At 41.6% G+C, this 19,216-nt stretch overlaps 1 protein-coding gene across 21 annotated transcripts in view; it reads right to left on the bottom strand.

The window, feature by feature from the left end:
* Nucleotides 1-2,577: 2,577 nt before the first annotated feature.
* The window catches only part of THRB (thyroid hormone receptor beta), a 166,632-nt gene continuing 149,993 nt past the window's right edge, over nucleotides 2,578-19,216 (bottom strand). For 20 of the 21 annotated variants that reach the window (XM_084511765.1, XM_084511764.1, XM_084511762.1 and 17 more), the window contains 4 exons: nucleotides 17,449-17,654; nucleotides 14,224-14,370; nucleotides 9,720-9,978; nucleotides 2,578-8,241 (listed from right to left, as the gene is read on the bottom strand). In XM_084511765.1, coding sequence (XP_084367891.1) covers nucleotides 8,000-8,241; nucleotides 9,720-9,978; nucleotides 14,224-14,370; nucleotides 17,449-17,654 — 854 coding nt within the window. In that variant the 3' untranslated portion in view covers nucleotides 2,578-7,999. The remainder of the gene's footprint in view (nucleotides 8,242-9,719; nucleotides 9,979-14,223; nucleotides 14,371-17,448; nucleotides 17,655-19,216) is intronic. The other variant, XM_084511775.1, reaches the window with a different exon arrangement.

The raw sequence follows: 19,216 nt of genomic DNA on the forward strand, positions 1-19,216 counted from the left end.
CTGTTTCCTCTTCTTTTCTTTCATCAGTCTCCATTTTTTTTCAGATCTTTATCTTCTTGCCAGGACTTGTCACAGCCTCAGATATTGCTGTATTGGTGTAGTTTATCCAGATCTTGGGCTCCTTTTTTCATTTTATTTTCCTGTTCTCCTGCGCCTTAGAGTGGAGAGTTTGTCTCTCAGATTTCATTTGGAATGTATTTTCAGCCTTAGACAACTCCTTCTGCAACTTTAGACACACATTTATGTATGCACAATTTCTCATTTCCATGTTAACACTGCATCAGTCAGTGAAGCTTTTTGCCTGCATAGTTATTCCAGCAAAGACAACTTCTCCCCCTTTTTGCTGCTACCTCTGAGCAGGGAGATATCAAAGAACTTGCAGCTACATGGATCATACATACCTTTTTTCCCTTTATACACTGCTTTTCTGTGGATTTTGCAAAACTGATCTTTACTTCTTGCAAATAGAAATTTCTGCACAGAATGACACCGCTCTAAGCTATGTGTTCTGCCACATCCACTCACACTGCCTCTTGCAAATTCAAATTCCACTGGCATTTGGGAAATGACTCATTTGTGGCTTTTGCTTAAGTCCCTTTCTGTTTTTTAAACTGCATTTTCCAAACAAAACACACTATATGCTGTCTCAATTTCCCTGTAAAAGGCCATCCTGGTTCTGTACAGCAGGTGCTGAACTTGTATCACCTTTACAGGTCTGTGATTTTCCAAAGAACCCCAAGATCAGGGTTATCCACGAGCCCCTTTTTTCCCTGTGGGACCTCTGAGTCAGGCATCCCATGAGTCTTTCAGCATTGCTTGACCTCAGAAGTCTCAAAGCTCTCATAGATGATTCAAAGAGGCTCCTTCTTTCGTGTTTTTTTTTTTTTTTTTTTTTTTTTTTTTTTTTTTCTTTTCTTTTTTTTGAATTCCTGAAATCTGCTCCTTGACACAGGAAATTGGTAATCTGTTTTCTGGCACATCTTTCTTTGTGCCTTTCTCAGTACCTGCAGGGCTACTGCTTCCCCCAGGAATAGACATGAGAGAGGAGACAAAGATGCTCTGTGATCCAGTATGGAAAGGAGTTTTGACCTGGTAAACAGTAAAGAAGTGGTGCAATAGGATAAATACAGTAGAGGGACTTTTGTACCTATCCTTTACTTATTTCAAAGGCGCTGTCTCTTACTATGAACATTCTTATTTCAAAATCATTAATGTTATTAGGAATACCACAGTGCGAGTATTACGAGTGTAATACACGGGTGTTTAATGTTAGACTTGTATGGCCACACTAGGAAAATCCTCGAGATGTGGCTCAGTTTTTAGGGGGAGAACACCCTCACCCATTGCTGCCATGAGGAAGAACAAGGTGCAACTGTGCATCGAGCAAGAGGCTCAGGATGCACAGGGCAGCTCACATCAGACTCCTCCAGCCACACTCATTCTGGTAGTGCCCACTGCTCGGGTGTGAGAAGTGACCATTTTTTGTTGCCTCCTCTGCAGTGATGTATGTACACCAAAGCAAATACACACAGCTGATGGGCTTCTGCTCCTCTCCACAGACCTCACACCACTTTTGGAAAAGCATAGCCTTCCCCAGCAGTACGAACAGCGAAGGCTGAGAAGATCACAGCCAGCACACTGAGGTCTGTGGGAGCACAGTTATCTCTTCACCTCAAGCTGTCACACAGCAAACCAGTCCTTCACGCCAGAGCTGGGCCCACAGCTGCCACAGGGGCCAATTCCAGCACAGCCCGGCCTGGGGCTTTGGCACCACTTCCATGCTCAGCTGCCTGAAGCGAAGTGCTTTGAGGGATGTAATTTAAGGGAGAGCAGCATGGATTCGTTGCCTTCCCCCATGTTCTTCGGATGGAGCCTCTGCCTTTGTAGCCAGGTCCCACTCCCATGGGCAGCATGGGAAGAAGCCCTCGGGGACACGAAGCCTGGCACAGGGGAAGGGCAGGGAGCTTGGCACCATGCTTGGAAGGACACCATGAGCATGAACAGGCAGCCAGTCCACAAAGTCACGGTGAAGCAGTTGCGTTTGGGACAGGCCAAGAAACCACCTGGGCCTGGGCCTAGGTCTTGCTCCTCTTGCCAAGGGGGGCAAGAAGGGGAGGAGAAATCAACACTGTAAAGGAGTATGAGGGAAGACAGGACATCTGAACGAGGAGGTCTTCTCCACAGGTAGCAACTGACTGAGGTATGGAAGGCGTGAGGAGTCAGGGAGCCTACCACTTATGTCACAGAAGCCCTGTCTAGATTGGGAACATGGACAGAAAGGACGTTCCCTTAGCATCTGTAATTGGTGAGACATAAATCAAGAGTCAGTTCTCCACAGGGAGTTACGTTTGGCTGATGTAAAGAGCAGGGAAGTGAAAGTTATTGGCTGGGTGCCCAAGGGAGGAGATAAGAGAGCAGATAGGTGATGAAAGGGATGCAGAAGGAGAGAAACGTGAACGGATTAGTGACAACACCACACTTTGCTCTGTGCCCTACTCCTCCCATGCCAGCAGCTTGGAAGTGTGTGACAACTGACTAACAGCCTGGGACAAAGAGAAAGAGAGACCAGGACCACCGTTCGGTTATAAGCTTTTTCTTTTTTAGAATTCAAGCTTACACAGTTATCTATGCCCACTATATTCATAATTACATTTTAATATCTGCATACAAAAGCTATGTAAAAATTATTTTCTTCCCCCAAATATACAAATTTTCTCTTTAGATAGTTTAAAACATTTGTGATCACAGATTTTTTTTTTAATATATTTTAGGCTGAAAAAATATTACCAATCTAGCATAACTCTTAACACTGTTTGCAAAAAAATACATCATCCAAGGTATTTTGTTTTTTACTGTACTGTGTAATGTTTGCCTTACCCTCAGGGCACGAAACTGATATAAAAAAAATAAACCAAATAAGCAAAACCCACAAACCTCGTAGACAAAGTAAGAAATCCTCCCAACTAACTTTATAAAAACAAATAAACAACCCAAACCACCCTTCTCTTCAAAAAAAAAAAAAAAAAAAAAAAAGATGAATGACTAATTTGATGTATTTATGAGCAAACTAAAACTGAAGAGCGCTAAGGAAGTAGGAAAAGAGAAAAAGAAATTACAGTATGTCAGCTAGTTCATGCCCTGATACTATCTTTACCAACATTAAATGTGTAATTAAATAAAGTGTCTTTTAATGTTTTACATTGTGCTCAGTAATTTACATAAATTTAATCTACACCTGGGTGCTGATGTAGATTTACATTTGATTGTCTTGTGCATAAACAAGGTTAGCTTTTAAAGAAGGTAAACTGTGCAATGGACAGTCACAAACAACTTATTACCTGCACAATATTGCTTTTCGAAGGCGACATCAGTCAATGTGGATACACACAAATAATGCATACTCTTTGCATTTGCTAACATCTATACGACACACTAAAACTTTGTGATAAGGCCAAACCTTTTTTTTTTTGTTGTTTTTAATTTTAAAGCAAAAATATACCATAGTAAAAAAATGTGCTCACACTGTTTTGAATCTTTAAGTGGAAAATAAATCTCTATCACACTAGAATAAAGTTTCTCTCTATAAAATTTAAATACGGATCACTTCATTGCTATATCAAAAGGAAACGTCTGGCAATCATTTCCAGATGATCACAATAACAAGACACATTAAGAGGTCCTGTTGCCTCTTCCTTTGTGAAAAGATAAATGTTGAACACTTTCAATTGCTCTCACAGTGAGAGGAATATATTCCTTGGTTGTGGATTTCGATTCTGTCAATGAAAAAGGTTTAGCCTTAGGAATGCTGGCTACATCTCAAAACTGTAAGACTGATTTTTATAATTTATGATTCATGCAGCAAAAAGTCAATATGACATATACAGGTTAGAGTTCCATAGCATAAAAATACATCACTAGCGATGACATGCTCTGCTTGTGATCAACAGCCCTGTCTTGGCAGATTTCGGACACAAATGGTCTTTCTGGACAATTTTTTTTTCTCTTTCTGATGCCTGCCTCTGAAGAAGCAAGCACTTTGCTCAAGGATGGTTTTGGGCCTCAGAGGTCTAACTCTAACACCTACATTTTGGCAGAATGTAAACAAAAATCATTATCACGCACTATATGTGTCATTATAAATATCATAACTTAACTGAGATTACACATGAAATGGGCATCTAAATGCACGTGTTACCCAGGGCAAAACCATGAAGGATGGCCATCAGGTTCGAGAGGAAGAATCTTCTATGCAACAACCCCACATAGACCACAAAGCAAAAATGAGGGTTGTGTGGCACCGTCAGAAACAAGATGCTGGACTGCACTGTAAAGTGCCCGTCTGTTGTTTCCCTCAAAAGGCCAGGTCCTACAAACGCTGCTGACTGTATCTGCAGTACTGATGTCTGCCACACAGGTGGTAAATCCAGTGGCTCAATTCTACAGTGGCCTGAGACCACTGCTATATAGAAGCAGGTAAGTCATTGCAGGACTGAGGTCAAATCCACTAGTACGAGTCTGCAAGAGCATCCTCATGGGTTTTATTTTTGCTCTCATGATCATGTAGATCAGGAGTCAGACTAAAGAAGTCACTGAAGACACACAAATAAGACTGGTAGGAGATCAGAGGCCATTAGATGTCAGGACATCAAATCTGTCAGACTAAGAGCTAGGTCTTAGTTTTCAATTGAGGAATATTACTAATCCCCCTGTTAATCAGAGCCAGATTCCAATGTAATCTAAAAAGCTAGAAAAGTATGTCGACATATGTCCTTACTGCTTAAAGCACTGCTGAACTATTCAAAGTTGGTCGCCTAATATTAGGCACTTCGGCCCATCTCCAATCACCTAAGAAAGGAGGTCTGGTTTTCTGAACCCTGATTAAGCACAACCCCAAGCTGCATCTGCATCTTGGGAAGTTAGGCCATTAGCTTGGATGCCTAAATGCAGCTTACATGCTTGAATTCAGACATCCATTTATACAGGCTGTGTTTTAAAACTTTGTAATTTGCTTTGGTCACCTTTGGAGATAAGTTCCTGTATGAGCAATTATTTTTACAGCAGCCTGTGTGCAAAGCATTAATTCTCAGCACTGCCTCAAACTGCAGCTCCGTCCAGGGTGTTGCAAGTTCCTTCATCTCTCGCTGTTTCCCCATGTCAATCCAGTAACTCTCACATTTCTTCTAATATGTGACCTTTTTTTATTTTTTGATTAATGCAGTCCTGACACTCCCAAGTGTTCAAAGGCCAGTAGTGGTGGCCTCAGTTGTTACAAAAGTGACGAGAAGTCACTTTTGGGTAGTGACTTCCAATTTAGGCTACTGATTTTCTTTATAACCCAAAGGATGAGAATTCTTGATCTTAATGAGAGACTGAATCTCTCAAGTAGCAATGTGACTCTAGGAACTGAAGCTCAAGGAAAAAAAGGCTAGTAGTGAGGTCACCGTGAATGACCAGGAGAAAATGACATTTTTTCTCTGGTCTCATCTGCAGCACAGTCAAAAACTTGTACACCAACTCAAGCTCACATTTAGCTATTAGGTGAGATACTCAGACAGGCTTCAGAAGGAACTCCATGCTCTGGCAGTACAGAACTCCAAAAGACACACTTTTGAGACTCATTTTTGAGAGCCATTTGGGGTATAGATGCCAGTAATGGATTGGCTGGTTTTGTGCTCTTCCAATATACTATCAGTGCCCTATCAAGCCAACCCCAAATCAGGTATCTAATACTCTTCACTGACTGCAAATGCTGCCCATCTGAGATTGCAGAACCAAATACAAGCAAGGTCATCAAGTTGTCTGGTCTCTTGTTCCAAAAAGCAGGAGAGTTTCCAGCTCCTTGTCTCCAAGACATAGCACTCTACCAGGAATTTGGGTAGAGAATGGTGTTAGCACACATTTTGAGATGGAGCAAACAGCTCATGACAGAGGTTCTTCAACTCCAGCAAGCATTTAAAGACTAATTTCCAATGGCCTGCCTACTTGCTACCTGCAAAAAGCCCTGAGCACGCCATTGTGTTTTATATTCTCATGAAATTACGTGCACAACCTGTAAGGAATAACATCAATGCTCACAACTCACTACAGGTGCATATGATATCAAAGAACAGGGAGAACAAGATTCCACAACCCTGAAAGAAGAGCCAATAGCACTCCAAACACTTTATCAGCGATAGAGGGAAACAGAGGTGAAAATAGTTTAACCTCTGGCACATATATTCTGTGTTCCACCTGTAAGATAAAATTTTCCTGAGTAACATGGTCTCATGAGGGGATAAATGTGTAACGTATTGGTTTAGATATGGGCCATGAGCTTTGAAAGCCAACACAACCACCCTAACAATGCCCATTGACTCGCCAGGCAAATATATCAATAAATAGCAGAGACAGAAACTGGTACAAATGAATGCACAACACAAAAGAATGTGGGATATGAGGAAGTGCGAAATAGATGAACTAAGTCTCTGAGTTCCCAGGAAGAACAGAAGAATGCTTTTGATGTATCATACAAATTCAGAGAATGTTTTAATATCAAGTTTTTAAAATCCAGGGACAAAGCCCCTGAAAAGAGATGGATGACAGAACGGAACCTCTACCTATAATGCCCACATTACAGGCCTCCAAACATTCCAGTATTGTGAATACTGGCTTGCAGATTTTGGCAGCAGGACACCCTGTCTTTGCTCAGTTCAGTTCCTGCTAGTGCAGTTAGTGGAAATAAATTATTTGAAGGAATCAAGTGAGAAACTAGCTGAACAAAACACATACACACACCGAGGAGGGAGAACCCAGCTGATCAACACACATAAACATACACACACACAAGAGAGAGTGAAAGAAGGAGAGAGAGAGAGAGAGAAAAAGAACAAAAATATGGAAAAATGTTTAAGACATCTGCTGAAGATTTGTAATTATATATATATAAAATTATATATATATACGCGCATATAAACTTTATATATATATATAAAACAAAAGATTACTGCCAAGCAATGCTATTTGTATTACTGGGATAAAGCTGTACAGTTTCGAGTGTTATTAATAACACAACTGGTTTTTGTTCCATCTGATGGTCATCCCATATGTTTCATTCTCCTTGTCATCATTCTGTGATCACTCACATCCCTGAATAATTCTGAGGAAATCCTGCTATCCTGACAAACAGCCTACTCCTTCTGAGCGCTGAATTATCCACACACCTCAGCACAAGCAAATCACTCCACTCTCAGGAAGAAGCATCTCAGAGGACTGAATTTCCCTCCTTACTCAAACAGACCTCCCAGTGAAGTTATCTGGAGTTTGAACACAGTAAGAACTGAAGGATCTTACTTTCTTATACACGTGGAAAAAAATAAATCAGTCCCTTTTACCACTCTGCATTTTCTAGATACTTGATTTATGGGGCATGGTTTTACTGCATCCATTGGAACAATCCTCAGATAATGATGGGATCATAATGGTGATGAAGATCCTAGATCATAATGGTAATTGTCACAATAGAAACAACCATGAAGACTGGACATTTCATTGCATTAAATCGTCACTTGCACCCTGCAAAGTGAGGTAATACTAGACAGAATTGCCAGGATCAAATTAACAATAGCTGTTTTAACTTGGAGGCCAATTTATTTTCTGCCACTTCAATTAATCTCCCATAACTTCCAAGCAATGATGCATGTGAGCTGGTGACCACGCAAGTGCTGGTGAATGAGACTGGTCTGTTTGTATTTTCACTGTTAAGCTGTCAAAGCGTTCACATCAAAGGACCGAAGAACAAATTGCAATAGTCACAAGTACCTGCATTAAAGGGACGTTTTCATCCATGTGTATGCAACTGCCCCCAGCAACCCCAAATAAACAAAAACAAACAAAAACCCAACCCCGCCTCAAGAATCAGAAGAGAACAAAAGAAGAACAAACAAGGGTGAGAAGAGCTGGGCAATGGAATGAAATGACAGCCAGTAGTGTGACAGGGGTGCGGAGGACTGCTCCAGTCTCTCTAATCCTCAAACACCTCCAGGAACAACGGAGGGAAGAGTTCTGTGGGGCACTCCACCTTCATGTGCAGGAAGCGGCTGGCATGGCAGGCTCCAATCATTCGCAGATCTGTCACTTTCATCAGCAGTTTTGGCCAAAAGTGTGCAACATGATGTTTTCTGTAATTAATGTAGTGTTCAAATGCCAGGAGGAAACCCTCTTGACACTTTTCTATCCTCTCGACACAAACAAGGCCTGGGCGATCTGCAGATACAAAGAAACAGAATTATCATTAAAACTCGTTTACTTTAAGGAATTATTGATCACAAATTAGGCAAAATAGGAAGATTCTCTCATAAGAAAAGAAAAGATGGAGGCCAAGGACATCTGCTCTGACACAACAACTTCTTTGACCCTGGGCATCTCATTTACATGTGCCCCAGTACTACCCTTGATAGAACAAGGAGATAATCCTTCCTTTCTTCATCCTTTGTCTATTTAGCCCATCTTCTTGTAAATAGCTGTTTGGGAAGTGTTTCCTTGCAGAGACTGGAGCAGCATATCCTTGATCTCAGACAAGGCTTCTATATATATCTTACTGTAAAACAACTAATAACCAAAATATTTCCTTGTCAGATATCTGAATTACAGTTCTTTCCCATCTGTTTCACTACAGCCTGCAAGGCTTTGATCAATCTTTGATCCACAAGTGAGCTGCAAAGGAAACTGTTATGGAGCACCGCAGAACAATAAATGCCAAAAGTTTGGCAGAATGTTTGAATCAGCTCCCATGTGAGTGCTGGAAAAGTTCCTTTCACAGGTCACCTTTCAGGAGACAGTTCTAGGCAAGCAGGTCTTCTGAACTGCCTTCTGAAACTCCGTTTGTGTATCACTGTGTAGGGAACTAGAAAGAAATCAAAATGTTTTGATTGGGAATGTCAAGTGCTGTGTTGTGATGAATGTGGAAACCCTTCTGTTTTGAAGACAAAGTTAATTCTCGTTAATCGCTGTCTGTGTACTATTACTCAGTGTCCAGTCTTCAAAGTGGTCTTAAAACAAAACCTTGCCAAATCTGCCACTACCCAAGAATGGAATTTCCTCTTTGGGCTGGCACAGTCAGGGGAAGCATATTTGAAAACATATTTGATCTGAGAAGGAAAGAAACTCTTTGGAAATCATACGAAACGGTCTATGCTGCTTGTGTATCACGTCACCAAGAGACCAGCTAAAACAGTCCCAGTGCAGGGAATCAACACAGCTCTCAAATGCCAGTTAGCAAGCGGGGGTGCTGTTAAGTAGGAAAAAACAAAGGTCAAACTAAGCGTGTGAGACTGTTGGAAATGCATATTAACTGTACTTCTCACCTAGTGCATGACAGTACTTATGGGGACAGAGATCTTACTGTAAGGACAAGTGTTGCTAAATTAGCAGTTTTCTAGTCAAGGCAAACTGGCTCAGAACCAGATCTTTCTGATGATCACTCCTGCTTCCCCGTTAAGTCACTAAACCAAGCTAGATGTGTCACCAAAGCCACTTCTATGCCTGTCTCTCTGAATACCCTTTTTTCCTCGTGCTCACGAAACTGATTTTAAAATGCATCAGTATTTTGGGAAAGAATTTTACCTATATTACTCTGATCAGCACTACAAGATCTAACATGCCCCATTTCTTTAAAGAGAGACTTGTGACAAAGACTAAAGAGTTTCAGAATGATTGGGCCCCCAATATATTTCTGTTCTCACCTGACGACATGAGCAGAACAGCCTGAAGAAGGGCAACCTCGGTGTCATCCAGGTTAAATGAAGAAAGAGACATGCCCAGGTCAAAAATGGCATCAGACACTACGCCAAGACCCCCATTTTTCAGCTGGCCCCTCGTCACCGCCATCTCCCCATTTAGCGTTAAAGTCTCACTCTCGGGGTCATAGCGAACTGCTGCTCGGAGGGACATTATCTCCATACAGCAGCCTTTCAGAAGGATGATCTGGTCTTCACATGGCAGCTGCAGAAATCATAAATGGTAAAGAAAAATATGTGTTTTTCAAACCAAACTGATTTACAACTACAGCAAATTCTTGACCATGAATCCACATTTAACATCCCAGGGCACTACTGTGCATACAGCAGTCTCCCTACAAACGTGCTGCTGACCAGCTAGTTCGAGAACACCTCTTAAAACTCCAAGACTCTCATTCCTGCTTTCAGAAACTCCTGGCAGGTTAACACCCTCACGTACCCTTAGGAAATCTAGTGATAACACAGTGATAGGGAAGTGGACCTTGGCAAGATACTCACAGCAAACCAAATCGGTGCAGATACTCAGGTAAAGTGACCTAACTTTCAGAAGTACTCCTTGCCATGAGACCTCTTAGTTTGTAAGAATGTTATAAAATTAAGTCCAAAAAACATTAAGAAGGTTTAGTCTGAGAGGTTCCTCTCTGCCACTCCTGAGCTCCCCCAGCTGATAACTTGGCCTAACAGAATGACCTATAATTGGGGCTGGTAAAGGCCCAGTCAAACTCACTGCCAGCCATGCTGATTTCTCACCTGACCAGAGTGGAAGATGTTTGGGAGGGTCCAGAAGAGTGGGCTGCTTTGTAAATAAACAGAATGAAATATATATATTTTTAAATCTACAAGAGGTATCTCAGTCAGTGAGGCATGTGCTATGAATTCTCTGTCCATTTCAAACAATGCAAGTTATCAAGCTATATTTATCCTAGTAAGGCTGACCTCCCTAGGCTCCCCATATTATTGCTGGACAGACAAAAAAATCTATGGCATGGGTCCAGCTTTTATGCTGGTGCATAAGCTGTGATCTTCAGGGCATGTGGCAAGACTTGTCTCTTCCGTATCTTAAAAAACAGTAAGGTGTCCAAACTGGCAGAGGTAGGTTCTGTTTTTATAAAGTATTACCAGGTTGTTGACACATTAGGAGAATGCGTTCTGTGAAGCATGTCTTCATGTTTAGATAGGTAGTCCAATAATAGCAAAAATAGTAAAAAACAAAACAAAAACAAGGCTATTTTGAGATTGTCACTAAATGAACAGCAAAGAGTCACACGTGAAAAAGTGACTTGTATCTACTTGGATTGAAAGAAGGCAAACATTCTTTTGTTTCTGATTCATATCAAGTTATATTTACCTGAATTTCAATTCAAGATGAAAAAAAAAAAAAAACACTCAACAAAACAAACCACAAAACACTGTAAGTTTATGTGGCAACTGTGCACTCACAAAGCAATTGCATTTATTTGGTGTAAAACCATGGAGAGTGGATGCCAGACAGTTATCTAACACAAGAGGAAAGCAGCTGCTTGTTAGAGAAGAGTTTAAAGCACAAAGCCAGCCACAGTCAGAAAAGTCGTTGAATCATGCAGCTATTTTTCCAGCAATGGCAACTTCAGGTGTAAAGTGCTTGATATATAAGAAAAATGACTCATCCTGTTCAGGGCAATCACTTTGTCTGAGGATCACACTCAGCTCAGCGGTAGTGTGTGGAAGGCTGCACAGACACAGGGGCAGTCTTGTTACCCAACGACACCACCGCTGCTTGGCTGCTGAGGCCAAAGTAGGGAAAAGAAAAGAGTAAGAAATTAAAAAAAAAGAAAAGAAAAAAGTGAGTAACCATGAGAGATATAAGAAAAGGTAACTGCAGAGAAAAACAGACATGAGAGAAAGGAAGGGAGATGAATCAAAGAGAAATGAAGAAAAAAACCTAAGGAGGAGAATGAAGAATGGGGGAAGAAAACCAGACAGACACTAGTAGGGAAGATATTACTTGACACTTCAGCTGTTTTAGTAGTGAGCCATTAAACCAAAGAGAACTTCTCTTCCTACATGAACCTTCTTAAAAATTATTTGTTGTAGAGGTGATCTGACTTTGCCCATCCATCATTTATTTCCTAATTCTGAAGGCTACATTAGATACCTGTTTGGCTGACATTCTGCCTCAGGTCTTATTACCAATAGCAGCATTTACCAAAGACAGGAGGCCTGAACTTCAGTTGTGCTCCCAACTACGCTAGTTTTAATACTACCCATCACTGAGCACTGCAACCAGAGCACCCTCCAGGAGCGGGGTAAACAAAAGTGACCGATGTCTGACACACATTGTCCTTTCCTTTTCTCACTGTAGGGAGAAAATGCAAAAGGCAGGATCCTGAGGTGTTCACCCCAGCAGGACACCCTGGCAGCCATCACTCACACGTAACGCAGTGTGTGGAGCTGAGCTGAGCTGAGCTGAGTTACCTAGAAGGGTTGTGTACTCAGACTTAATCAACGTGGAATCACTGATGCCCATGACACCTGAACTCACATCAAACTGATTAAGTTCTGCTTAGTCAGTCTCCTTTACGGAGATATACAGCACTCTCAGCCTATGCCCGTGTGGAAATTAAGAATGGAGATAATGCTTGAATGCTGTGTATATCCTATGAGAGAAAGGAGATTTTTTTTTTCTCATAAACCAGTCCATAGCCCATACTGCATTCCTCCTAAGAAAAAGATATGGATTAAAAAACATGAATGTATGAAATAAAGTCAACAAGACAGTGCCCCTTCAAAAAGGAGCAAACATTTGTCATTTTCTTTATGCTATAGCAGCAACTATTTGACAGCTCAGGACAGCTGTCCTATCCCCTTGTGTTCACCATGAGTTGCCCCTCACTCTGCTGTCAAACCTCGCTGTATATGGGTGTATGGGTGTCAGGTTTACAGAGTGGCTCAGCTGTAAGCAAAGCCTGTCCTAGCCGAACTGTGTAACCTACAGAGTTCATGCCCAGCTACTCCTTGACTCCTTCAGCCATGCTTCCTGCTCAGCTCTGACACAAGTGGGCCCACGGTAGCCAGGAGGGGTAGGAGATGTCAGATGGGCACTGCAGTCTGTGTGTGACTGCCAAAGCTTCCTAAATTAAAAAGACTACCTTGTTACGTCAGTGCGACTTCTAACCAACAAACACTAAATCAGAGGAGACAGTTCCCCTCAGACACTGAATGCTGCAGGGGCCTGCTGATCTACGGATACGTTCCTTGTTTTTTCAAATCTTAATGCTGGGCCACTATTTCATGCTCTGTTGGCTGATGGAGCTAATGCTAAGATTAGCCAGGGAGAGCTATTTACACTATGCCAACCATTGATATTTAGCTCTTCTTACTCTGTAGGTGCCAGAGGAGGTAAAGACCATTAGCTGACATAAATAGCTCTCCTTGACTGACCTTAAAGAAAAGCTGCCAGCCACGGAAGAGTAAAATGCTATGGCTGCCTTAACTGATGTTTCTTTCCTGACTGTTCACTTATTAGAGGGAAAAGCTGTTCCCATGTTAGGGAGCCCAATGAACTCCTTCAGCATGGTCATTCTCCAGCAGAGTCAAGTGTTTTTCTGCAGTGTGGGAGAGCAGGCAGGCATCCTTCCGTGGCTGGACTGGGGATATTTCCATGTTAAAACTTTCACGGTTGTGGATCCTAAGGGATTAGCAACACTCAAAATTATTACACCTATTACAACTGAAATATTCTTTTAGTTACACTCAGGCTGCAGTTACGATAACATTTTTTAATCTAGGAAAAAATATCATCAGCCATTACATCTGGTCCTTCATTAAAAATGATACCTCAGTGTAAATGAGATCAGCCTAGGGCCTCTGTATTCCTAATGTGCAGCCAAGTCTATTTGAGTCTATTTAGAGTATATTTTACATGTGACTATCTACCTGGAATGACACCCCATTACTTTAACTGATTCTCATATGCACACTCTCCTCGTTTAGGAAAAACATGCCTAGGGAATACAATGAGGCAAGTGCCATTCCTGGATAGGGGTGCGTTCCTGCATTTGAAGAACTTGTTACTGTGTAGATCCAACTCCACAATACTAAACCTGCCAAGGAACTGGAAAGCACAGAGGGAATTGTGTGTGAAAATATCTGATTAAACGTATCAAATATACCTCTGGACAGCTTCCTTTGGGTCATTTGCTTTGTACAAGGCTACCTCTAAAGACATTCAGGTCCCTAATGAACCATGACAACTTCCAGATGAACAAAATCAGGATTTCAGTAATCACAGGAGAAAGAAAATTCATAAAAATCCAGATGATTCTAATCCCATCTATTTTGATTTTTTTTTTTTTTAATTATAAGTGTTATGATTTTTAAGTAAAGTCCTACCTGTTACAGTTCAGTGCCAGTATTCTGAATACAGTATAACCACAGCTATGTAAATGAGGGATGCAAGGATTTTTCTTACCTCACAAAACATAGGCAACTTTTTGGCAAAATCCACCACTCTTGTAATCGCTGGTGTGATAATTTTTGTAAACTGGCTGAAGGCTTCTAAATCCACTTTCCCACCTTCTGGGGCATTAACTATTGGTGCTTGACCAATGTCTTCTGGCTAAGGATATCAAGAAAGATATTTAAAGGAACAATCTATCTTCGAGCAAGCATTTGATACTCTAAAAAGTCCTGCTTGGCAACAAAGATAAGTTAAAATAAAAAATAATACTATTTTTTAACTCCACTTTTTAAGTTATGACCATTATGCCACAAAGTGTGAATTTGTTTGTAAAGCATTTGTGAAAGATAAGACTGCACATGGAAATGGGGGACTGGCAAGCCACTCCCCATGCTGTGTGGGCAGCTGCATTTTTGTGCACATGCAGTTTCTTCCCTGTGCTTCTATCTGAACATTTTGTGGGTGCAGTTTATGCATTTTTTGTTTTAAAATATAGGCATGATCTTGTTTCTTAAGTGATTAGTTTCTCACAAGTTGCTCTAAAAGCAAAGGGAACAGAGGTGACTTGTTACACCCCTAGAAGATGCTCAGAGCTTTGCAGTACTGGGCTATTTCACCTACTCTAAGTTCTGAAATCATTCCCAGAACAGATTGCCCAATATCACAGAGCTCCAGGCTATTGTCAAGGCCTGTTTCCAAAATCAGGCTAAAACAACTGATGACTAAGAACAGGCCAATGTAAAGCTAGTCTGGATAAGCTAACTAGAATTTGAACTCATCTGGGTAAAATTCTGGTTGAAAATCACCTTCTGCATGACTTCAGACCAAGACTTCTCCAAGCAAGAAAAAAAAAAATCTATTATGAAGATTTCAATAGGAACACATAATAAAATAGGTTTGACCAGAATCCACGATGAATGTTTTTCATTCTGACTGCATTTCAACACATTCTTCCGATTCTACGACAGTTTGTCAATGTTACTGTGTATTTTTAAAACAGACAAAGCTGTTCCTCTGTTTGCTAAGTGCAGCTTTGCAGTTGTAAAAGACCTGCCAAACACTATGCAGAGGTCCCATTTTGTTCATGTTAGAGAGTTCAAAATGGGACAAGACCCAGAGAACAACGCCTTTAAGACTGATGGAGTTCATGGTGCTGAAACTGCTGCCTGTAACAAAAACTTGTGCGCGATAGTTTTTTTTTTAAAGTAACACATCATAAAAGATCCTTTCCCATCTCTGTCATCAGTCTGAATCCAAATCTAACTTCTTTCAAGAAAAAACTCAGCAGTGCACTAATAAAACAAGAACCAATTGTAAAAGAACAATGAAGAGGACTGGGCTCAATTATCTATGGGCTTCTCCTGCTAAAAAGCTCAAATAATCCCAGTTTTAGGCTCTCCCCTTCCCTGCATCTTGAGAAACTAAACCACATTGTTTGCGTGCTCATGATAAAAAATATTCTTCACTTCCAAGCAAGAAGACCCAAAGCTGAAGCCACGCATAACATTGTTAGTGAGAAGAAAAGAGAATACAGCATTGCCTTGGGAAAGCCAGAAGAATTCAAGTGGCTAGCTAAAACAAACACACTCCAGAAGGGCATGCTGCTGGAGAGCCCTTGCCACCTAACTCACCTCAACAAGAAAGAGGTCCAGACCTCCAGGGAGCTCCTGCTGTTGAAGGACCAGCCTCATCTGCCAAAGGGCTGACCCATAGCTCCTGGAGTGTGCAGTCAGCTCCTCCTGCTCTCCAACAGCTTCTGGCAGGGAGCTTTCAAAGCCCTCTGCCTGGAGTTGTCAGGCCACCTTGGACTTTCCCTTCTGTGCTCACTGTAAGGTGTCAGTGAGCTGCTCTCTACACTCACCTTGAAACTCTAGGGCTTCAGCATGAGTGAAAAAATACACGGAGGGCCTGGAGCGAGGGCTGCACCAAGAGCAGTTTGGTCTGGCCTAGAGCCAGCTGTGGAGGTCATCGCTGGTTTCTGCACTGTCCATTTCAGTTGCCACCTCTGCCTCTGCTCCACCTCGCCCCTCTCCCAACAGCCCTGTCCTTACATCACTTGACGCCCTGCCTCAGCCCTGTACCCCAACCTCAGTCTCCCCAGTTTTATCCTAGAGCAGGTGATACCAACAGAGCAGTACTCCTGTCCAAATAACCATGCACCACTGCAGCTGATGTTATAGTTTCAGCTTCTTGGCCTGCTAAAACCCATGCAGCAAACCTTGCTATGCAGGAAAACTGGAAATTTCTCTGTTGCTTCTTGCCGGTGACCACTGGCTGTGTTTTCCTGACAGCACACTACTATGAACGTGTGCCCTTTCATATAGAAATCTGGGCACTGCCACTGGAGTTAACAAAACATTACAAAAAGGATCAGCTGCTTTGGTTATCAAGTTTCTCCTTGCAATTTAACAATGGGTAAAGATTACCATTGTGGATTAGACAGCAGGAACCTAGGCTTGCAAAAAATGAACATACTCTATCTGATTTGGTATACCCAGGCTGTTAAAGGCACCTGTGTATTCCTGACATGCAGTCTATAATCTTTCTTTTGTGCTGCATTCTGTATTCTGCATGGATTTTCTTTAAAAATTGATTTAGAAAAATAAATTCTTTTCTAAGACTGAGCATCACCATTTATTTTCTGTTCCTTAGGTATAGGCTGAAAACTTCAGTCCTCTTGTAGTTTGCAAACCCAATATGATAGTGTAGGTATCATCCTACTTTCATTGAAATTTATTTTTCTTCATCAAATTTACTTTAATTAATGTGTTCACTTTGGAACAAGGAAACCAGAAGTACAATGTATTAATTAAAAATATCAGTTTCTATTTAAAACTTGCCATTTTTTCTTCAACGCTTTAAATATGTTGCATGCTAGTCCCTAATAAAGACAACTGTTCCTAGATGTAATACATAAATCAGATATGTTGTACATTATAGACTGATACCGCTGTTAATCAGGAGTGAAACAATTTTTCTACTTTTTCTTATCATAGCACATTAGAAATATCCAGCTGGGTAAGCCTGAACTGAGTAATAAGCTATTTATCTTTTGAAGTACGTGGTCTGATCAAAGATTGAACCTCAGCCAAGAATAAGTAAGCACTGACTACAAAAATCAACAATTTTTCATTTAAGCCAATACAGATACACCAGTGGCTGCAACGCTGGGAAGGGACTTTAGAAGAAACAAAGGAACCTGACTCCAAGAGCAATGTAAAAGGCTGAAGTCCCTACCAGAAATTTCCTTTTTTGCTTCCAGTGGCTTCCTTGTGCATTGGTGGCCACGTGTGCTTCAGTGACAATTTTGATCAGCTCCCACTCCTCATCTGTTGGCTCTGGTTTGTGCCCAATTGTTTTCTGCAGCTCTTCCCGACGTCTCTTCTCTCGATTTTCTTCTATCAGCTTCCTCTTTGCCAACCGCTTGCTGTCATCCAACACCACTAGCAGGGATAAAAGCATACAAAAATGGCAGGGAGCTCTTACGGTTGCCTGAACTTTGGTCTTTCCTGTACCTGATATCCTTACTGGTTACAAACATCTTAACTGATCATAGAACCACAGAAAGGTTTGTGCCAAGCAGACCAGGCTGCCCAAAGCCCCATCCAGCCTGGCCTTGAACACCTCCAGGGATGGGGCATCCACAGCTTCTCTGGGCAGCCTGTGCCAGTGCCTCATCACCGTCACAGTAAAGAATTTCTTCCAGATATCTAACCTAAATTTCTTTCAGTTTAAAGCCATTAGCCCTTGTCCTAACACTACATGCCTCTGTAAAAAGTCACTTTCTGTCTTTCTTATAAGCTCCCTTTAAGTACTGAAAGGCTGCTCTAAGGTTTCGCTGGAGCCTTCCCTTCTCCAGGCCGAACAACCCCAGCTCTCTCGGCCTTCTCTCAGGATATGGCTGGCCTTCCGGACTGCAAGCATGCACTGCCAGCTCATGTCCAATTTTCCATCCAGCATTACCCCCAAATCCTTCTCTGCAAAGCTGCTCTCAATTCATTCATCCCCCAGTATGTCCTCATGTCTGGGATTGCCCTGACTCAGGTGCAGGACCTTGCATTTGGCCTTGTTGAACCTCATGCAGTTCACGTGGGCCCACTTCTCAAACCTGTCCAGGTTTTATGGATGGCTTCCTTCCCTTCTGTCCTACCAACTATACCTCTCAGCTTGGCATCATCTGCAGATGGTAACAAACTGAGTGCTTAATCAGTAAAGAAGTACTTCAGTATGACCCACACATGACATAGTTCTCTTATTTCTCTCTCCAAACTTCATTTTTGCAGAAGCCTGGAAAATGAATGACTTATCCTTCTAATAATATTACATGTATGTATACTGTAATGTCTTTAGTGGCTTATTCCACCAATAAACTGGTATGTAAAAGCTTTCTGAGGACTGAGACAAAACACTCCTGTAACTGACTTTGTGTAATCCACGTTGGGAAAGATGCATTTTTATTTTCTTTAAAGTAGTACTAGCAAAATCAATACTCTATTGTTCATAATGTGTTCTTGTAAGTCAGTATAATGTAATGGATTTAAGAGAGTACATAGATGAGTGGTCTTACTCATAGGAGGATCAACTACCTGTTGCATGATATGATCAAAAACAACCTGCCTTTGATTCTTTCCCCAAGCCTTACAAATGGAGTCATTCTGTGGCTCCCTAGATCCCCTCTAGTCCCAGCTATGCCAGGTGCACAAGACACAGGGCTGTACATCTCTGACCATCACAGAAGGCTTCTTCCCAATTCCCATACAAAAACGAACAGGCCATTGAAAAGGCTGCCCTGTTTAAAAGAAGGAGGACCGTTCCGATCCACAACTGGTGGCATGCAAGTAGGAGTAACACAAGCCCTGTTTAAACAGTGCTGTTCACACATTTTAATTCTAAGGTGGGAGAAACCTTTCTTGAGTTTGAGATAGCCAGCTTGTCTGCCACTCTCAATGACAGCTCCTTTGACACATCTGTATGTGTTCTCCACAGAGACAGCTTTATGGTATTG

This window comes from Aythya ferina, assembly GCF_964211825.1.
Source record: "Aythya ferina genome assembly, chromosome: 2".
Classification (NCBI taxonomy): domain Eukaryota; kingdom Metazoa; phylum Chordata; class Aves; order Anseriformes; family Anatidae; genus Aythya; species Aythya ferina.